Source organism: Lissotriton vulgaris, chromosome 3_1 (assembly GCF_964263255.1).
Source record: "Lissotriton vulgaris chromosome 3_1, aLisVul1.2, whole genome shotgun sequence".
Lineage (NCBI taxonomy): Eukaryota > Metazoa > Chordata > Amphibia > Caudata > Salamandridae > Lissotriton > Lissotriton vulgaris.
The window spans coordinates 1,337,673,119-1,337,693,923 of NC_141689.1; the positions used below are offsets into that span (position 1 = coordinate 1,337,673,119).

Below are 20,805 nucleotides of genomic sequence, written 5' to 3' on the forward strand. Positions count from 1 at the left end.
GGTGCAGCACACAAGTGATGTTAAAGAAGCAACACATAGGATTTTCTATCCCCTTCTGTGGTACGCAGTTTTTTCACAGTTAGCACCCTAGCAATTTAAAACTGGCATTCAGTCATGTGCATGAGGACAAGGTTATATTAAAGATCTATGCTGATGGGAAATGGCCTCTAGGGCGATGTGCTGTGAGTTATCCAGGTCGTGGCAAACAGCGTACCACAGAGTCTCCTTGTTTGGGGTGCAGATGGGTGCTGAGGGGAGGGGGAATTGGGGGCATAGGTTGCCCTATCATTGAGCTGAACAATAAGTGCTGTGTGCCCATCTACTGTGCAGATGCTCCAAGATCATGAGTCTTCACCATGCTCTTAGTTGGCACACATGGGAGGATGTGTTTATGGGAATGTGCGTCGTAGCTGCAGATTTATTATCAAGAGTCCATGTTGCATGTTCTGAGCTTGCTTAAACCAGGGTAAAGGTGAAAGCGACTAGTATTTCAATTTTTGATTTGAGTGGGGATACATTCGTCATGGGGCAGGACACATTTAGTGATTGTCAGATAGTGTAAGGTATGAGTTGAGGGCATAGGCAGATCTTGTGTAGGAGACATGAGGTATCCACATTCACCCTATGTGAGTGTTTGCATATAGAATGATGTGATTCAGAATATGCAACTGGTTAAATCCTGTGCAAGGTATGGTATGAATAGGTAGATGTGATAGGTGTTACTTAGACAAGGTTTTTATTCTGGCAGGATATGTGAGCTGTAGTCTGTGCCTCTACAGTGAGGGGTGACTGTAACTGTGCATTTCCAATGAGTGAGGATAGTTGTTGATGTACATAAGTCAATGGTGGTATGGAGCATTGAAGTCATATGTGGATGTCACAGGGCCACAGTGAGACAAGGTTCAACTTGTCATTGTGTGCAAAGTGGATAAGTGCATCTAAAGGGTATACATCATTTGGGTAATTTAGGGTGCTGAACAGTGACGTATGAGGTGTAGTATAGTTGATGCATGTTTTTTTCCAACATGTGGAAGCATCTGTTTCAGAAATGACAATATGAAGGACTTAAACATAGTATAGTGGGTGTCTGTTCATGTGCAAATGGCTGAGGACATATTCATTGAGAAATGTAAGTGTCTTGTTGTGAGATGTGTTTATGTATAATTTGAGCATGTCAGACTGGGCTATGATGCTGTATATTGTTAATTGAGTGCAGTCTAAGACATTTTTGAGGATGCAACTGTGTATGAGAGTGGTCCATTTGACATGTAACGTTTGAAATTTGCCGAGGAGGTGATGAGTATAGTACATTGTGCCTATTTCATATATGTGAGAGGTGTTGTGTACATAGTGATGAAGAGTGTTGCTGTGAATGTGGATGTAAGAAGGGTAGCGCCAGTGTGAGATATTGAGATTCATTTAGGGAGTTTGAGTAAAGGGCAGGAGCTTGTGTGGCAGACATGTTTGAAGAGAAATGCACCAGAGGGGGCTTATGACATGCTTATGACGTGCTTGTGTACGTATGGTAGTTTTGAGAGATGAGCATGTACTTTGAGGTGGAAGTTAAAGGGGTCCTACTCTCACAAGTAGAGATTATGCAGGCCGAGAGGTAATGTTGAAATCCACATATGTGTTGATTATGTGTTTGTAAGTAGGAAAAAACAGATTTCCGATTAAATATGAGGATGTAGTATGTGTTTTCTGCTGCTTGCTGTCTGCCAGTGAATGTTTGTGACTGATTGTTAGAATGTCTGCTTTGAGTACATTGGCATATGCAAAACCTATTGTCCACCTAGCCTTGCCTTGTCTGAGTTGTGTTTGGGCATGAGTGGCAAGTTACCCTTTGTAGGTAGATGTTGTCACTGATTGATCATACTTCATCTTGGATAATGCCCTGGGATGGAGGTGGAGATTGCTTATATTGTACTCAATCAATCAAAAGCATCTTTATTCGATTCAAAGAATCATAAAAGAGAAATCAAAGTCATACAATATTCAAATACTTCCAGTCCATAAAATATGTTCGCAGTTATAGATTGCCAATTTATACAACGTTACATTTGTGCAAATATGCAGTTCGAATGTAAAGTGCAATCGAATAAGTGCAAAAAAGAACACAGTCCTTAAGTCAATAATAATAATATTCACAATTATGGGTTACCAATTCATAGAACGTGGCGTTTGTGCAAATGCGCAAAATCCGGACTAAAGTGCGATCGCCATTAAAATGTAACGTACATTACGATATATAAAATACAATGTCTTTTTATCATAATAATTTTCCCCCAAAATTACTGGAAATACATTTCATAATAAAATCTTAAATACTATATACACTAAAAATAATCGACTAGATGACAAAAAAGTACATGCTTAATATTCTTAGGTCCACTGTTACAAAATCCTAGTTAAAATTTCAAACCCTTCTTCTATCTTCTATAATTAGCAGCCAATAAAAATCTCGAAACTCCAAAAACAACTAGCTGGGTGTTATCTGTTTTTAAAATGCGTAACATGTCCATATATCTTCTCCCACCCATTTTTCTTCCCAACGGTGCAATCCATTTCTCTCTGGCTTTCATATAGGTGGGGCAAAATAGTAGAACATGTGCTATATTTTCCCTTGTAGACAGCTGGCACATTGTACACTTACTATCTTCCTCCCCATTGCAGGGTGTTCCCCACTTGGCTGTAATAGATCTAACACGAAGAGTCCCGCACGTAAATTTTAAATACAGTATTTTTGCAAGTGGAGGTTCTATTTGGTGGAGAAAAACCGCAAAACAAGGAACAGGTTTGACCATCAAGTAATCATTCGTGAGTGGGCCAGCGCTGCTATTCTGTACTACTTTTAATACAGCCTGGCTCCAATAAATCCTCTTAAGTTCCGTTCTTGAATCCAGAGTAAATTTTTCCGGATGGAGCCAGAACTCGCTAAGCCCCAGGTCTATTACATTGTACTGTAATAATGCAGAAACTTTGGATGGCAATCTATTGCATAGAGGGCTATTGCCCTCCCGAGTGATAAGTCAAGGATGGGTGTTGTTGGGCCATCTGGGGTCAGACTAATCCTGAAATGTATCCCCACACTTACCAGGAGACTACACACACGTGTACTGATGTCAGGGGTATGGGGACCCCAAGGGAGATGGACTCATTGTAATGATACCCCTGGTTGACCTGATGTAAATACAGTGCACTGTCACAAAACACACATGTGACACAGGAATATTACACCCAGTTCCATAAGTATTTTCATTGTCAATGTATTTTACCGCCTGTGATCTAGTTTGGCAAGTGTATCCCTTGTGTGGGTCCATATGAGTTTCCATTTACCACATTAAAAAAAAGACACAGAGCTAGAGGTCAATATTTATTTGTAGAGAGTCGCCTTGAAGTTTTTAAATATAAAAAGTGCAGTGTTTCATGACCACATGTGGACAGAGCAGGCTACATTCTGCACATATCCCTCATCCTCACAAGATGGTCCCATGTCCCTTGGCTTGAGGTTGTCTGCCAATTGTGTCCGAGAGCCACAGGTTAAGCCCCCCGCATCCTCAACAATGGTGGCAGCTCAGCTTACACAATGTGCTGAGAATTGGTCCCTCCAACACTTGTCAGTGCAACGTACGTTCTGCGAATCATGTGTACTCCTACTACTCTGCAGTACACAATCTGCACATTCAGAATGGAATTATGTATTTGCTGCTCACACTACAGCCTGAGAAGGTAGATGCTGAATTGGTGTGAATGACATTCTCAGGAGATGACCCTAGACACATACAGATTGGGTGTCATGTGCTGTGCACCCAGTCCACACATGGTGACTGTGGCCTACATTGTTGTCGGCCCATGCATTCTTTGCATTACTGCTGGATTTTGTCTCTAAATAATTCACTGTTGACTGGGACACAACAACTTCTATGTTGTTTGAGTGGCAATCACTGAAATCGTTACAATGTGGCTCTGTCTATTGAACTGTATGTTGTCTGGGACACTTTCCTCATGGCTTTGCTGTAGACAGAGGTATCAGTATGTCATCAATCGACTGTGGTTCGGGTGCAGATTGTGATGTTAGTCATGCTGTCAGATCAAACACCCCACCAATCTGATTGAGCAACAGTGTTACATTCCATATAGGTACCCCAATATAAGCTCAGGTAGTCACCTAACCTTTCACCTATATTCTCGCCTACCATTACACTACATAACGGTTCTTGGGACAGACATTTTACCTAGTTACGGTGCTGCATACAGGACATGAGGTTTTCCCTGAAAACTAGCCTCATCCATTATGCATGAAGATTGTTGGAAACTTAGCAGGACTACCATCTCCTGCATAATAACTATGTACAAGGGTCATTCCTTCCGTAGTCCTAAGTCCGAGATGACACAGCAAGGTAGAACCCCTGAGGGAACCGCTTTGGGTATATAATCACCATATCTTGCTGAGGAAGTCAGAGGAAAAAAAGGTCTTACATACCGACACACTGACACAAGACGCTGAGGCTCCTGCATTCAGACACTCCAGCTCGCAGTGGTCCATCTCAAGACCAAGACGGGGTCCCACAGTCTCTCACTTCAGGTAATGGGGTTGACTTTATCCTAGAGGGTTTCTTGGCTTTACACTCACATACATGCTAGGTACAGTTAGGTACATCTAGTTAGGGTCGAATTGTAGGAGTACGCATTTTAATGTCATGTATTTTATATTCTTGCCTGTATTCATTGTCTTAGCACAATGGTAGAACTCTACTATCCTTTTACTCTGTTAGTACTTAAAATCATTTATATCTGTTACTGTCTAGTGGTTGTTTCAGCACACCGATTTTACACTAGAATGACACTTGTTCAATAAATGCTTATTGAAAAACGTCCCCACCGTTTATTCTGTGTATCTCTCTGAGACAAAGTGAGCATGAGTGACTGAGCGATAAGTATTGCACTGTTTCCACGATTCTGAGGGATCAGGGTTGTCATGTTCGATAGTTGCTAAGAACTATTCTCTCCTTGCTAAGAGGGGTTTCAAGTAGTACTGGGTGCTAGCTGGTATACAGGCTAACATATTAGGTAGGGGTGTTGCTTTTTCTTTACCACATGACAAGCTGTGATGAACACAGATGGGGATAAGTCAGGACAACTTGTGTCCTGTTTCCTCTGTTGCTTGTCAACATGCTAGCAAACGTTGCTGATTATAGATCACCTTCCACAGATGCACAGTTGTGAGGCAACCATCCATGAATTGTTCACAGTGTCTTGTTTTGGCCTATACATCACCCCTACTCTGAACGCATGGTAGATGTTTCATGATTTATGACTGGATTGAAGCTAACTGAACTTGAGCTGGCAGCGCCTGCAGTGAACAACACCCCGTTGACTGGTACAAGAGATACTCCGAATGATTCTGCACACTACCACGTTGACCACTCATACGATGGACAGCCACCTGCCCAGTCTCAATGATGCCTTTGAGCTTTTACTTGGACACGAGTGACTGTATCTCTCTTGGGCTACCTTTGGTGATTGGACAGACCCAAAATCCATGTGTCAATTTCTTCACTATACATTGCTAAAACACAACAGTGCCCTGCTGGCTGGCCTGAGTGAACAGTGGTGTTTGAATAGCCCGGGTGCACAAGGGCCGTGTTGAACTGGCCTGGCAAAGCATAGTGTGCCCCCAGTGTTAGCAACGGGGTAGCCAAGTCTACGGGGGGTAGCATGGTGCAGAGCGGGCAGGCCAAACTCCTGAGGACATGTGTGAAGCATCCAAACAGTACACACAATCGACACCCAAGGCACACCACAAAAAGAGACAAAACACCAATTTTGGTTGAAAAAGAATAACTTTTGTATTAGGTCAAATATGCAAAAGTAAACACAGTAGTCACTGTACCGCGCCAACTGGTGCCCGGGCAATATATACACGGGGATTATTTACACGGTAAACGACGAAAAGGGGGTAAGTTGATCAGGGTCAATACTGCAAGGAAAACGTAGGCATTAACTCTTGGCATAACCTTAGCAGTAGGCATTCAGCATAAAATAAAACATTAGGTGTAAAAGCCCAGTTTGAGTTGCATTAGCATCCCCTGCCAAAAGGGAACATTACGCGTCCCGCATTAACATCAGACATAGGCCTAAATCGTGGAGCAGGAAATACAGTGCGCATAAAAAATGGCATAGAACATCAGCAGTATTCCAGACAGCAGAGCGTCCTCATGCGGGGTGAGAACCCTCGTTCATTTAAATCAGCCGCTTCTAGCACTGTAGCGCTTAGGGGCACAGCACTTTACTTTAGGCTCCCCAGCAGCACTCACAGATTCACCGCACTGCAGAGGCCAGACACTCGCCTGCTTTTCATGTGGGCTGGAGTTCTTCTACCCAGCTGCGCCGCAGGACAGTGGGCAGCTGCAAGGACCGAGGGCATGTTTATGTGGCTATACTTACATGCCTGCGTGTTTACGCTAATGTTTTCCATGCTGATGATTTGTTGTGTAGCTAACGGTATATGCCCCGGTGGAGTGTGTTCATGCAAGTATGCTGCCTAATGCGCTGATGTGCCCAAAGGCTGAGGCCTAGTGTTTCTTCCCCTCACGCTTATATTGCTGATGTTCTGCGCCATTTTTTTATGCGCACTGTGTTTCCTGCTCTACGATTTAGGCCTATGCCTGATGTTAATGCGGGACGTGTAATGTTCCTTTATGGCAGGAGATGCTACTGCAAGTCAAACTGTACTTTTACACCTAATGTTTTTTTATGCTGAATGCCTACTGCTAAGGTTATGCCAAGAGTTAATGCCTACGTTTTCCTTGCAATATTGACCCTGATGGACTTACCCCCCCTTTTCGTCATTTACCCTGTAAATAATCCCCATGTATATATTGCCCAGGCGCCAGTTGGCGCATTATAGTGACTACTGTGTTTACTTTTGCATATTTGACCTAATACAAAAGTTATTCTTTTTCAACCAAAACTGGTGTTTTGTCTCTTTTTGTGGTGTGCCTTGGGTGTCGCCTGTATGTACTGTGTGGATGCTTCACACATGTCCTCAGGAGTTTGGCCTGCCCCCTCTGCACCATGCTACCCCCCGTAGAATTGGCTACCCCATTGCTAACATTGTTGGCGAGCGGTGGGATAGGACTTATGTTTGCGCAGTACCACAGCAACAATGGGTTACACCACAAACTGAGCAGTTAAAAGTAATCACAGTTTTTCTTGGGGATTATTGTGTTTTTCTGATTATTGTATTTCCTCCTGAAAGGTGTTTTTGAAGTGTGTCCCCCTGTTGCACTGTGGGTGGTGTGTCCCGGGTGTACCTTGCCAGGATGGGGTTGGTCTATGATGAGGATTACCTCATGGAGTACACTGAACAGGAAGTGATGTATTTCTGTAGAGAGAGGGGGATACCAATAGGTGACTTCCGCAGGAAATTGTTCCTCTTCGAAACTTTCAAGAGGGGGGAACCCTTAGAGCCTTGTGGGGGCCTTTCCGATTACCCCTCTGCGTATTTAAAGGGTGAATTTGGTGGAGACCAAATGGAGGGTCCCCGGTCCATAACCCTGGAGGGTGGTGACTCTGAGGAAGAGGAGGAAGAAGTTGATAGGGCGGAGGCACCAGTAGCTAATGAGGACACCATAGATAGGGAGTCCCCCACTGGGCCAGTGCCGGGGGCACTGCACCATCCCTTTCCCTGTCCCCAGAATAGTGGGTAGATAGGAGGGAAGAAAGGGAACATCAGCTGACGCTGGAGAAGCTCAGGTTGGAGCATGCCAGACAGTTAGCGCAGCTGAGGGTGGAAGAGAAGAGCCTAGAGACTGAGAAGGTCCTAGCGCAGGAGAGGATGGTGGAGGTGGAGAGGGCCTTTGCCAGGGAGAGACTAGCTCAGGTGGGTAGGTTGTCCCCTGAGAGTGGTTTTAGGAGTCTGGACTCACCAGTAAGGGTGGGATCCAGTGGTGGCAGCGAGAGTGGTTCCAGTGCAGGGAGTCCCCACTCCCCGAGCCTAGGAGACGGTGCCTGATTCCCAGGAAGAAGGGGTCGGGTTGGAGTTCAGGGGCAGGGGAAAACTGTCCCACAAGGCCTGGGGGGAGTTTGCGGAGGAGTGTTGGATTGCATTGGAGGATTGGGTGGTTAGTAGCGCAGTAGAGGATTGGGAAGGGCTGTGCCATGTAGTTATCAAGGAGCACATGCTGAGGAGTGGTTTCCCAAGTCTGCATCACCACTTGTTGCAGTGTGGGTTCTCAGACCCCAGGGAACTGGCACGGGAGGCAGACCTTTGGGTAAGTGCCAAAGAGTCTGAGAGGGCATTGGGGAGTGATCCAGAGGGAGTGGTACAGGGGTCTTCCGACCCAGAGAGGCGGGAGAGGTGAGGAATGGCCCAGCTAGGACCCAGGGAAGTGAGAGGGTTGTAGGGCCTCACATTCTATCTACAGGAAGGAGTGAGACGGGGAGGTGTCCCGAGGTGCCCCAACCGCAGTCACAGGGCCTGGAGAGTTTCAGAAGGGAACCCCAGGTTGGGAGCCTAGGCTGTCCTGATGTGCCTTCCAGTGAAAGGGATCCCCTTGTGTCAGGAGGACCCGGAGCATCTGTAATCGGAGTTTCAGAGGTTTGGGGGTCTGCTCAGTCGAAGGGTTTATATCCTGGGCTGGGGGTCCAGGTTCAGGGGTTGCCTGACCTGGAGGGTGGGGCACTTGTAATCAAGGTCCCTACCGGTTTGACTTTCAGGAGTCCTTCTCCAGGTAGGAGGGTGCAGAACTCTGGGAGGGGGTGCAGGGGGAGGGAAGACTCGCCCCTGTCACGGGTCAGCTTAAGGGTTTAGATCCTGGGCTGGGATGCCAGGTTCAGGAGTTGCCTGACCTGGCGGGTGGGACGTCTGTAAACAGTGTCCCCCCGGAATTGATTTCCAGGGGTACTACTCCAGTTAGGAGGGTGCAGAACTCTGGGAGAGTGTGCAGGGGGAGGGAGGACTAGCCCCTGTCACCGGTTCAACCTAAGGGTTTAGACTCTAGGTTGGGGAATCAGTTGCAGGGTCAAGGCCCTGGACTGGGGAGAGAGTGGTGTTCTGAGGGTGCCCCACATAGAAGGAGAGGGCGGAACCCCAGAAGGAGAGGTAGGGGGAAGAGAGCCTCGCCCCTGGTGGCTGGTCAGCTTGAGGGTGCGGACCCCAGGTGGGAGGACCAGTGGGAGTTTGGTAGGAGGAGAGTGGTAAAAGGGTACTACGGGCCTGGGGCTAAAGCCCCCCCAGTCTGTGAGAGAGCAAGGACCAGAGACATTTGGATGGCCTAGTGGCCAGTCCTGGCCACATCCCACTAGAGAGCTTCAGTGGGGTGGTTTGGTTGGTGAAGGGAGGGTTGAGAGAGGAAACCACCGGGTTCCAGAATGGCGAAGAAACTGCAGGTGCTCCTGTAGTTGCAGGCCTGCCTCCACCTTTTCTCGCCCCAAGCAGGGAAGCCCATCAAGGCATTGATCGGTCTATCCTGGTTTTTGGCTGGGGGGAGTCGTGTTGGACTTGGCCCATTTTCCCCCAAAATGTTTTGCTTTTCACCCCCCTGTTTTAGGATGTCACCCCCATGGTAGAAAATGTATAGGCCATGTGTGGTGTGAGATGCCCTGTTTAATGTGAAAATGTAATGCAATGGTGTGTGCACTTATTATCCCCCCATTGTGGAAATGCACCCTGGTGAAATGCTGCATTTAACATGGATACCATGGCTATGTATTGTGCCACCTGACTGCAGTAGGTTAGCGGTCTAGTTGTTTGGTACCCAGCCATCCCAGCATTTGGAGGGAAAGCCTGGCACCCAGGGTGCTCTACTCCTCCCCCTGAGCCAGTTTAAACCAGTTCCCCAGAGGATTCCAGAAGTTTCTGGCACTTCCTGGTAGGTGGGGTGAGAGGTTTATAAGTAAGGGGGCTGTGCCACCATGTGCTGAGTCAGAGCAGGGACAGGAACGTGAGGGGACCTGCTGCCAGGGGATACCGCCACTTGGGCCTGTGTGCTGGACCCTGCACCCAACTAACGCCCCTCTGCTGTCCCCAGGGCTAGTGGAAGTCCCACTGCAGGAGTACAGGCTGCAGTACAGGAGGAGGGCCACGCTACAGTGGAGGATGGTTAAAGCCTACCGCCCTGTCTTGATAAGTTCCTACTGACTGCTGACCTGGCCCAGTAGTGCCTGCTGCTCTGCTCCCTGGCCCCTGAAGAAGGAATGAGCGCCATTTTTGGTCCCTGCTGGTGGGACCTGGCGCCTCGTGGGCGCTGCATCAGAAGTGCCCCAGGAAGAGGAGTGTCTGTCCGCCACGGCGCTGAGCTGTGAAAGTGCCTATCTATCGAATATCTGAATTTCTGAATTTCACCTGTGAATACAGTAAGACTCACCTGCCCTTTTTGGACGTCATGATTTCTCCTGTAGTAGGTGGCCTGAGTACGGAACTGTATAGGAAACCGATGGCGAGGAACTCTCTCCTATCATATGGGAGCTATCACCCTCAAGCCCTACATGACAATTTGCCATTTGGCCAGTTTTGACATATTAGGAGGAACTGTTCATCGAGTGGGAAGCATTAGGAACATGCTCAGAAGTTAGCAGATCAGCTACGAGTGAGACAATCCCCCAAGAAACTTGTGAAGAAATCGTTAAAACTTGCAGCTAATAACAACCTGGCGGCCCTTCTTGAAATAAGTACCCCTAAAGAAACTAACAACAGACTGACATGTGTTCATACTTTTTGTAGTTTTTCTAATAAAATTAAGAAAAGCAATTGTCCAATTGGAAAATCCTCTGCATTGGTGACATTCCACTACCACGCCCACTATTTGCGTTTAGACGGAACACTAATATCAAGGATCATTTGGTCCACACACGTCCTCGCACCAACAGAAGAATCCACAAGGGACTTTGTGGAACTTACCTCCTGTATAGGGCCATTTCCCTTGTAGGTCCTGTGCAGCATGTCCTCACATGACTCACACCACGGAAGTAGATATTGGTACATCCAGACCTTGGAACTTGACTAGCCACACAAACTGTAATAGCGAAAATTTGGTGTACTTGATCCATTGCCCATGTTCTCTGCTTTACGTGGGCATGACCACACGTAGAGTGAAAACTCGCATTCTTGAACATAAGAGTACCATTAGATGCAGAAAGTCCTCAACCAAATTGATCAATCACTTTCTCTCAGCCCAGCACAGCCCACAAGATCTTAAGTGGACAGTTTTAGAGAGACCATTTATTCCATCTCACATCACGGACGTAACTACTTACCTGTTCAGACGAGAACAATGTTGGGTCCATAAATTGCGGACCAACACAGAAGGTCTGAATGATGAGATTCCGTGGGTTTCACTCTATTAATATCCTCTAAACCTCTCTGTACACTGATGCACAAGCCCTGATTAAGTTCAATAAACAGCCTTTTTTAGGTTAGCTTGTTCACCCCTGTAGAGATTTTGGGTCCAAGACACTTGAAGTTCAGCTGTTCGGGACTTCTATTTAGATATGGTGTGTCATTATTGCACACTTTGCTCCCTAGGTCCCTGTCAACATTGGTGGCACACGTATGCAGGACAGTAAGCACTCCTGAGGTTACACTATGTAGTTAAATATTATGTGTGCACTGCCATGCACAGGTACTTCCATACAGACAGATGCTTTGACTTTAAGGGGGTTACACTAGGGCAGGGGTACTCATAGTACGGCCCGCAGGCCGGTGGCGGCCCGGCAAGCCTTCCCTGGCGGCCCGCGGACCTTCCAGACATCGTACCCGAGCTTTTTTTTTTTTTTTTTAGTGTCTGCAAACAGAGCGCGACTCGGACTCTGCTGCTCTGTGGGGGCCGGGCGATTCTCACTATAGTCAGAGTGGAGCTGCAGGGGCGCTGAGAGGTGAATACAACCTCATTAACATGCCAATGGTCGTTTAAAAACCTGTGAAGTGCTTGGGTGCGGCTGTGTGTGGAGATTGTGTGTGCGTGCCCAGTAAAGAAATGTTCTCAAATCGCTGCGCTTCTTCGCAGGAGGGCAGCAGCACTTTGAAGCTGAACAGCATAGGAGACACGCCGTTTCCAAGACTGTTTTTAGGACTAAACGAAGTGAGGCTTTTTCATTTGCGTCCGCTTGGATAGTTGGTGTTTACATTGCAAGCGCTGGAACGCCTCAGTGACTTGCTTTTAGATTTGATGCACTTGTTCCGCGGGTTTTGGAGTCTCTCTGGGGTCACTGAGCGAACGGGTGGCAGTGCTGCCCGCCAGGTGCCCGCCATTCATAGCAGCAAATGGTGATGGCTCACAGAGGTTCCCGCCGCGAGGGGCACAGGGGGCGGCGGTCCGTGGCACAGGCTGATGCTGACAGCACAGGTACAGAGACTCCTGTATTGCACTCTGTGACCACCAGGGGCGCTGCCTAGAACCTCATCGGTTCTACCCTGTTCTGGGAGCACTAGGGACAGAGCAGACGCTCTTTAGAGGTCCAGCCCTTCATCGCCGGTGCACAGTGGCAGAGGTGACGGGGTCCAACAATGTCTGGGAACACCAGGGGCGTTGCGGAGTGTCCTGTGCTGCCCACCTCTGCGCCCTGCCCTCTTCGTGAGTCTCACTGGCTTTAGGGACGCAGCGCCCGGTTTTGGGCAGCCGTGGCTCTCAAAGAGTCCGTCAGCTCAGGGGTACGGCCCGGTAGTGAAGACAGGTGGTGGACGAGCCATAGGGCCTCCAGGCACGATGCCGAGCCTCTCCGAGCGTCCTGGTGTCTGCACCAGGGGTCTGGGGGTAGCGACATAGGGTCGGACAGTGCCTGGGGTTTGGGACGCTAGAGCGCGAGGGAGGGAGAGGAGGGAGGGAGGGAGAGCGACGGAGAGGGAGGGAGAGCGAGGGAGGGAGAGCAACCGAGGGAGGGAGAGCGAGGGAGGGAGGGAGAGCAAGGAGCGAGGGAGAGCGAGAGGGAGCGAGGGAGGGAGGGAGAGCGAGGAAGGGAGAGCAAGCGAGGGAGCGAGGGAGAGCGAGAGGGAGCGAGGGAGGGAGAGGGAGCGCGACGGAGGGAGAGCAAGGAAGGGAGGGAGAGCAAGCGAGGGAGAGCGAGGGAGGGAGGGAGAGTGAGGAGCGAGGGAGAGTGAGGAGCGAGGGAGAGGGTGCGCGAGGGAGGGAGAGTGAGGGAGGGAGGGAGAGCAAGCGAGGGAGCGAGGGAGAGCGAGGGAGAGGGTGCGCGAGGGAGGGAGAGCGAGGGAGGGAGGGAGAGCAAGCGAGGGAGCGAGGGAGAGCGAGAGAGAGGGAGGGAGGGAGAGCGAGGGAGGGAGAGCAAGTGAGGGAGCAAGGGAGAGCGAGAGGGAGGGGGGGAGAGGGAGCGCGAGGGAGGGAGAGCAAGGGAGGGAGGGAGAGCGAGGAAGGGAGAGCAAGCGAGGGAGCAAGGGAGAGCGAGGGAGAGCGAGGGAGGGAGGGAGAGTGAGGAGCGAGGGAGAGTGAGGAGCGAGGGAGAGGGTGCGCGAGGGAGGGAGAGCGAGGGAGGGAGAGCAAGCGAGGGAGCGAGGGAGAGCGAGAGAGAGGGAGGGAGGGAGAGCGAGGGAGGGAGAGAAAGGGAGGGAGCAAGGGAGAGCGAGAGGGAGGGAGGGAGAGGGAGCACGAGGGAGGGAGAGCGAGGGAGGGAGGGAGAGCGAGGAAGGGAGAGCAAGCAAGGGAGCGAGGGAGAGCGAGGGAGAGCGAGGGAGGGAGGGAAAGTGAGGAGCGAGGGAGAGTGAGGAGCGAGGGAGAGGGTGCGCGAGGGAGGGAGAGCGAGGGAGGGAGGGAGAGCAAGTGAGGGAGAGCGAGAGAGAGGGAGGGAGGGAGAGCGAGGGAGGGAGAGCAAGTGAGGGAGCAAGGGAGAGCGAGAGGGAGGGAGGGAGAGGGAGCGCGAGGGAGGGAGAGCGAGGGAGGGAGGGAGAGCAAGCGAAGGAGAGCGAGAGAGGGAGGGAGGGAGAGCGAGGGAGACAGAGGGAAGGAGGGAGAGGGAAATAGAGTGAGGGAGAGGGAAACAGAGAGAGAGGGAGACAGAGAGAGAGAGAGTGAGATAGTCAGGGTGAGTGAGACAGAGGAAGAGAGGGAGGGAGACAGTCAGAGTGATTGAGACGGAGAGAGGGAGTGAGAGAGTCAGAGTGAGTGAGACAGAGGGAGACCGAGACAGAGGGAGGGAGAGAGGGAGAGAGAGAGAGAGAGAGAGAGAGAGAGGGAGGGAGGGAGAAAGCAAGGGAGGGAGGGAGAGAGAGAGAGAGAGAGAGAGAGCGAAAGAGAGATGTGTGTATGCTGGGTCTGGTGGCTCAGTGGACGAAGGCGTCCACTGCAGGGACCTGTGATCAACCTCATTGTCACAGGTTTTCTTTGCTCTAGACCCGCCCCCTTCTCCACTGACCCCGCCCCCACCGGTGCGGCCCTCGGACACAAACCGCACTGTAAATTTGGCCCCCGAGAGAAAGTTTGTGAGTACCCATGCACTAGGGCTTTTTGCACTCATTCACTCCACTTAGTCGAGCTTTTTTGTTAACTGTACTGACAGTACTAATCGAGTCTCCTATGCAGAGGCCGTTGAACTATAACCGCGTGAGAGCTGCCGCTTCTGGGTTCACGCCGGCACTACAAGGAAGTACACCACAGTTGTTGTGGAGCCTTTAGTTGCTATGTTACTAACACGCATGCGCTTTTCCGTATGGCCGCGTCTAACTCAGACGCATTCACGCCGGCACCACAAGGAGGTACACCACAGTTGTTGTGGTGTCTATGGTTGCTATGTTACTTACACACGTGCAGTTGGTTGAATAAACTATTAAGTGTGCAAGATCTTTCCGAACCTTCATTTACATTTTCTTTCAGTGCGCATGCGCGTGGAATTAGTGGTCTTAGCTGGCACAAGCCCAGACGGAGGCTTGCGATACTTTTGGTGTCACCTGGAGCCAATTTTGTCGGGCACTTTGCAGTATAAAAGATGCCTGCTTCCTGTTAAACACTCACCTCCGGTCACAGGCTCAATTTGGGCCGGCGTACCGACGGAGAGGTGAGTGTTTCCTAAAGCTTGCCTGTGCACTTTTTTCGAGGTTTCCTCTAATGTTTTAGATACTGGCGTTCTGGTGGCTTTGGTTGTCTGAGTCAACTTCATTATGGCTGTGTGTTTACTGATTATACTCTGTCCATACTGTTGCCTTACCAGTCCGCTTGACTTTATTGTAATAACAAGGTTGTATACTCTTGACCTTCTATGCTGTGTTCACTGCAAGGGCAATAAGAGCCTTCCAGATATACTCCTGGCTTTGTACTCGTGAGGTTAATACATTTTTTCCAAGTTACCATAAATGGTTTCACAATGGAATCTTGTCTCTTAAATGAGCTATGGGACATGGCTCCCACGACCATTGTGTTTTTCTGTGTTTAATGGCAGCTACTCCCTGTGTGCCGGGTCTGGTGGCTCAGTGGACTAATGCATCCATTGCAGGGGCATGTGTTTGACCTCATGGTCACAGATTCAAATCCCGGAGGGTCCACTCAACCTTTCATCCATCTGAGGTCGATAAAATGAGTACCATTGAGTTGGGTAACAATGTACAGCTGTTATTCAGCGCCAAGAGACCTCTGGGTGAACGTGCGCTTTACAAATATACATGTTATGTGTCTCCCTGATTTTAATAAGCTCCCCAACACATGCCAACCAGGCATATTGATAATATTGTCACTACATTTGGTTATTGATGGGACATGACTTGTTTATGACAAGACGCACCGTTTTTTGCAGAGCGGTGCGCCTTTCCTGAGCTGTCACCAGTAAGAGGTGTGGTTACTTACCCAGAAGTGGCGGATAAGGCATTTTTTGTGTTTATTTGTTTAGCACTATACGGTACCAATAATTAAATCTGTGCTATACGTTTATAATTATCTGTATGAATCAAATCTGTTAACATGCTTTTTCTTTGATCATAGGTAATTCTTCCTTATGGAACAGACATATTAGAAATGATTTCTGTCCCTGTATCCTTTTTCTGTTTCATCACTTACACTTATTTAGCAGCAGCATCATAAGTTCTGACGTAAGCCTCGCCTCAACATAAGATTTATGGCTGAAACATGTTGACCATCACAGCCTATCTCACCATTGCGGTTTAAATCCATACCGCTGGTGCACTGTTTTTTAATCCTGGCAAGGGGCGCATCTCAATAAATCATATTTTTACCCTCCTTAGCTAGTTTTAACCTCACCATCCTCACTTGTTTGTTTCTTTGCACTGCGCCCTCATTCACAGAGTTGTCTCTTCATTTATGGATTTAGAATATCCTACCAGCTATTCAAAACATCCCTGAGCTCCTCCCTCTCAGAGAGGGTGTTGTAGCCCCCAGAGGAACTAGGTTTTTCCTCTGGGAGGTGAATTCCAAATGATGAAGCATGTCACCTCTGGTGAGTGAGGGATTTCATCCTTAAATTTGAAATGCCCGCAGTTAGTTCTGGGGCATGTAGTAATTGGTTCTGTATTACTTTGTTTCTGGTTTATAAACTTCTTAGTAGTGGTTGTCCACACTCTTATATCTGTGTAATAGACCCAAGGATTTCGTACTGTTAGCGAGCAATGTTCCCTCTAATTGTTTTCCTCTGTGTGCGGCAGTGGAGGGTCTCTGTGCGCTGCAACCATGGCTATGTGCGCCAGGAACCCAACAACACGCGTGTGCTGTGCCAAATATATATCACTCTAAATATTTACCTAAAAATGTGAAAAGATGGTGCATTTTCACACATACAGGGCCACAGTAAGGGTCTTAAGTTCGGTTTGCAAATTGGATAAACACGCCATTACATGAATTAGTTACACAGACAAGTACACTTCAGGGTTAGAAAAGTACAAGACTCCAGTGGTGGTACCATCATTAGATTTTACTAAATATTATTAATTGGAGCACTGTTCATTGGGTGGGGAAATATTGAGAGCCTATACAATATCACATGTGCACAATATGTCACAAAATTATATAACATATTTACAATTTGATGTGAGAGCTGCTGAGTAATGTTGGGCTATCCCACCAGAGATAGTTTATAAAACAGACATCCTGGCAAACATCGACTGTGGGAGAGAGCCGTTCAGACATGTCAAGTGGCATCACTAGATGGGTGACAGGGTTGCTTCTCACGGCGATCCTTGCCATTTTTCCAGTAATGATACACTCTATCAAGGTCAACTTTCCCATTCAGGAGGTAGGCCTTTGTCCTCATCAGCATATCCAAATGCTTCTGCTCTAGTCTATTCCTCAATTTACTCTTGATAGTATTCATGAGGCTGAATCCTCGTTCACAATCTGCACTAGATGCTTGAAATGTTGCACAGACATCAACAAGCTGAGACACAACACTATACTGAGCAGCATTGCGTACAGTGAAATTCACCAGGTCTTGAAAGGTGGTAAATAACCCACCCTTTACATGTTCTGCCACCACATATTTATAATCTCTGTATTGCCGAACAACATCTTCTGGTGTTTCACAATCACCCAGGACCAAGACATTTTTATACTTTTCAACAAGTCTTTGTATATTCTCAGTTCCAAAATCAAAATGTGATTTTGTTGCCATTGCCTGTATTTCAAAACGTAACCATTCTTTCAGTTCATCTTCAGGGAACCTTTTTTGCATGTGCTCACAAAGAAGGGAAACAAAGGACAAAATAGGTCCACTGTCAAACTCTTGCCTTTCCTTGTACAACACAATCATATCTCTTACATTGCTGCTCCAAAAGACAGTGTCCCCCAAATATTGTTCCTTAATTTGGCCAATCTTTGCTCTTGCATATTGTACAGCTTCAACAGTAGTCAAAGAACTTTTTTGGAACAGTTTGCACAAAGATGCAAATTCACTCAGAATGTCATTAAGTACTCCAAGGCAAATACGGTAGTTTGAGTCAGATAGCTTTTTGTAACAATACTTAGCAACTGGATCATTCTCTTCAACTTTTTCATGCTCAAAGTACTTAAGAACAGCCTCATAATTCCGAATTAGTGCACCAACAGCAAAATGCCTTGAAAGCCACCGGACTTCATTCAATGGTCGAAAAGAGACCACTTCACAATCAGTGACTGATGCCATTTCATCCAGCTTGGACTTCCTTGCAGGAGATCTGGAGAACACAGTGTAGACAGTCCTCAATAATGTCTCCATCTCTTTAATCATTGGAACCATCTTCCAGGCATCATCAACTCCCAAATCTTCTCGGTGAGCGACACAATGCTGCTCAACTAGATGGGGAATGGATTGTTTAAGGCGAGTAGCAACACCATTATTTTTACCCAGCATCACAGATGCACCATCGGATGTGAACATGACCATTTTCATGAGGTCCAGTTCATTGGCAGTGTAGAATTCTTTCACAGCAGTAGTGATAGCCTCAGCATTACAACTAGTCAGCTTCACTATGCAGCCAAACAGTGTTTTGTGCTCTGTTGAGGTTACAGGTCGGAACTTGAAGTACAGGATGAGCATTTTTGTAACAGAAATATCTGTGCTCGCATCAATTATCCATGTGTAATACAAAGCGTTACGAAGTTCTGCCATACCTTCACAGTGTATCACACTATTGATGGCCTCAAGGAACTCAAAGGCATAGTTCTTGCTCCTCCAGCTGTCTGGTATCTTCACATACAAAGCTAGGTGGTCATGGATGTCTTGTACAGATAACATTGAAGTATTCATCTTCACTGCCAGCAACACATTGTTGACGAGAATCTTTATCTCCTCAGGCAGGGATCTTTGTCGTTCAACTACTTCCATTCTATTTGCTTTGTCAGTGGCAGTTTCTGTCAGCATTGCCCGCACTCCAAAACCAAACCTGGCAGCAGCACTTCTGTTTCTCAATATCACTATGGCAGACTCGTGGACTTTGCTTATTAGATGGCGTTTCAGGTAATCCAGTTTCCAGCCATCACTCCATTTCTTCCCTGTAGAAAAGTCCCCAACAATCTTGGCTTCGGCACATGCTTTGCAAATCAAGCCCACGTCTGGACTGTATTGAAATAGTTCCCCAAGTTGCACGCGAACCTTGCTTCGTGATTTCTGTGTCTCAGCCTCCACAATTTCTTTCATCCACTCTTCCTTGAATACATGGCAGCATTTCTTCCGTTGTGGTGAAGCATTACACTCTGTAGAAGGTACAGCTTTGCGCTTGAACATATTTGTGATAACTGGGCTTAGCTTGCTATGCCACAAAGCCTGCAAAATAAAGGAACATAGCTAAAGTTGATGCCTATGCTTATGATTGCAATCTGTCACATAATACAGAGGCATTGCCGGCAAAACGTAGAGTGTAATTACCTGGATTTCTGTCCACTGCCCTGCCCTTTCAAACTTAAATGATGCACTGTCCGTAGAGCCTGCAATAGAAGTACAGATTGTTACAGCACACTGTGAATTTGTGATACAGCAATATACATGTGCACCATAAAGGAACTCTACCAAACAATTACCTGTTGTGATTGTGCTCATGTATGCCCGTTCAAAGGTGTGGGGTACTGTCTGAGAAACCTAGAACAGAAGAAAACATGGGTAAGGTATGTTGTTCAGTTACAATGCGCAAGATGGACCACAGTTTAACTCTACCAAACAATTACCTGCTCTGCTTGTACTCACGTATTCCCGTTCAAATGTGTGGGGTACTGTCTGCGAATCCTAGAACAGAAGAAAACATCGGTAAGGTATGTTGTTATATTACAATGTAAAAGATGCTCCACAGTTTAAGACTACCAAACAATTACCTGCTCTGCTTGTACTCACATACTCCCATTCAAATGTGTGGGGTACAGTCTGCGAAACCTGCAACAGAAGAAAACATGGGTACGGTATGTTGTTATACTACAATACACAAGAACACAAGATGCACCACTGTTTAACTCTACCAAACAATTACCTGTTTGTTCTGCCTGTACTCCTGTCTGCCTGTACAACTGTATTTGTAGCACGGTCTCACAAACCTGCAAAAGAAAAGGGGTGCAGATTGTGAATCTATTTACCCAGCACCCCCAAAATCCAATGTGGATTACCTTGTCTTTGTGGGTACTCATGCCTGACCATTCAAATCCAAATACCTTATAGACTGCAAACCTGCAATTGAAGACAAGATGGTTAGCAAAGGCTCTAAGAGTCACAAAAAATGAATGGGACTGGCCCAGATACTCCATTAGGAAAAACAACCAAATAGTTACCTGGGATTCCAGTTTAGGCAAATAAGCACCTGCCTCTGTGCTTCATTATTAGCACCCAAACTGTGGCACTCATGCTAACTTGCTCACTACTCGCCAATACCAATTAAATGATAGATTCATAAATAGTGAATAACTTACTTTTAGGTAACAGATGGTGATAGATGCGCCAAAAATAGGCCATGAATCTTGTGCTGGGAAGCACTTTCCAGTCATATGTTCACATGGCTACTGGAGAATCCTAGCTAGTGAGGTGTTGGCTCTGCCCTTCAAGGAAGCCTTGCTTTAGTAAACAACAATTTTAAAAGGGATATGTTCTGACTTTGCTTGTGTGTCATGGCATTTTTATAATGTCACATACAACACAGGTTTTGCAGATTGTTCACATGGTCACTGTTCGTGCATGCAATGCATTAAAGTGTGTGATGGAAGCCTAAAGCCTAGAAAGAAGCCTGCTTATTTTCTAACATGAGCTCATGAAATACATGCTGATTGTCATGTTTTCTGTTTCACAGTTTATACAGAAACAGTAAGCAATGATTGCCTCTCTCCATTCTGATTTATGCTGTCTAATGTTCATGCAGTAACTTGGAAAAGTTGTGAGTTGTATATATGATCTTTAGTCATCTCA

The 20,805-nt window shown here is 47.3% G+C and overlaps 2 protein-coding genes across 2 annotated transcripts in view; one reads left to right on the top strand and one right to left on the bottom strand.

Moving 5' to 3' along the window:
- The window catches only part of LOC147727845 (trypsin inhibitor ClTI-1-like), a 360,963-nt gene that overhangs the window by 262,103 nt on the left and 78,055 nt on the right, over window positions 1–20,805 (top strand). The window lies entirely within an intron of this gene.
- On the bottom strand, window positions 17,080–19,149 carry LOC147727847 (zinc finger protein 862-like). Its single transcript, XM_086963187.1, has one exon. The coding sequence runs from the start codon at window positions 19,147–19,149 to the stop codon at window positions 17,080–17,082; it is 2,070 nt and encodes a 689-aa protein (XP_086819313.1).

Bases quoted from the DNA above. Each gene is read 5' to 3' on its own strand.
- LOC147727847 (XM_086963187.1), bottom strand. From the start codon at position 19,149: ATGTTCAAGCGCAAAGCTGTACCTTCTACAGAGTGTAATGCTTCACCA.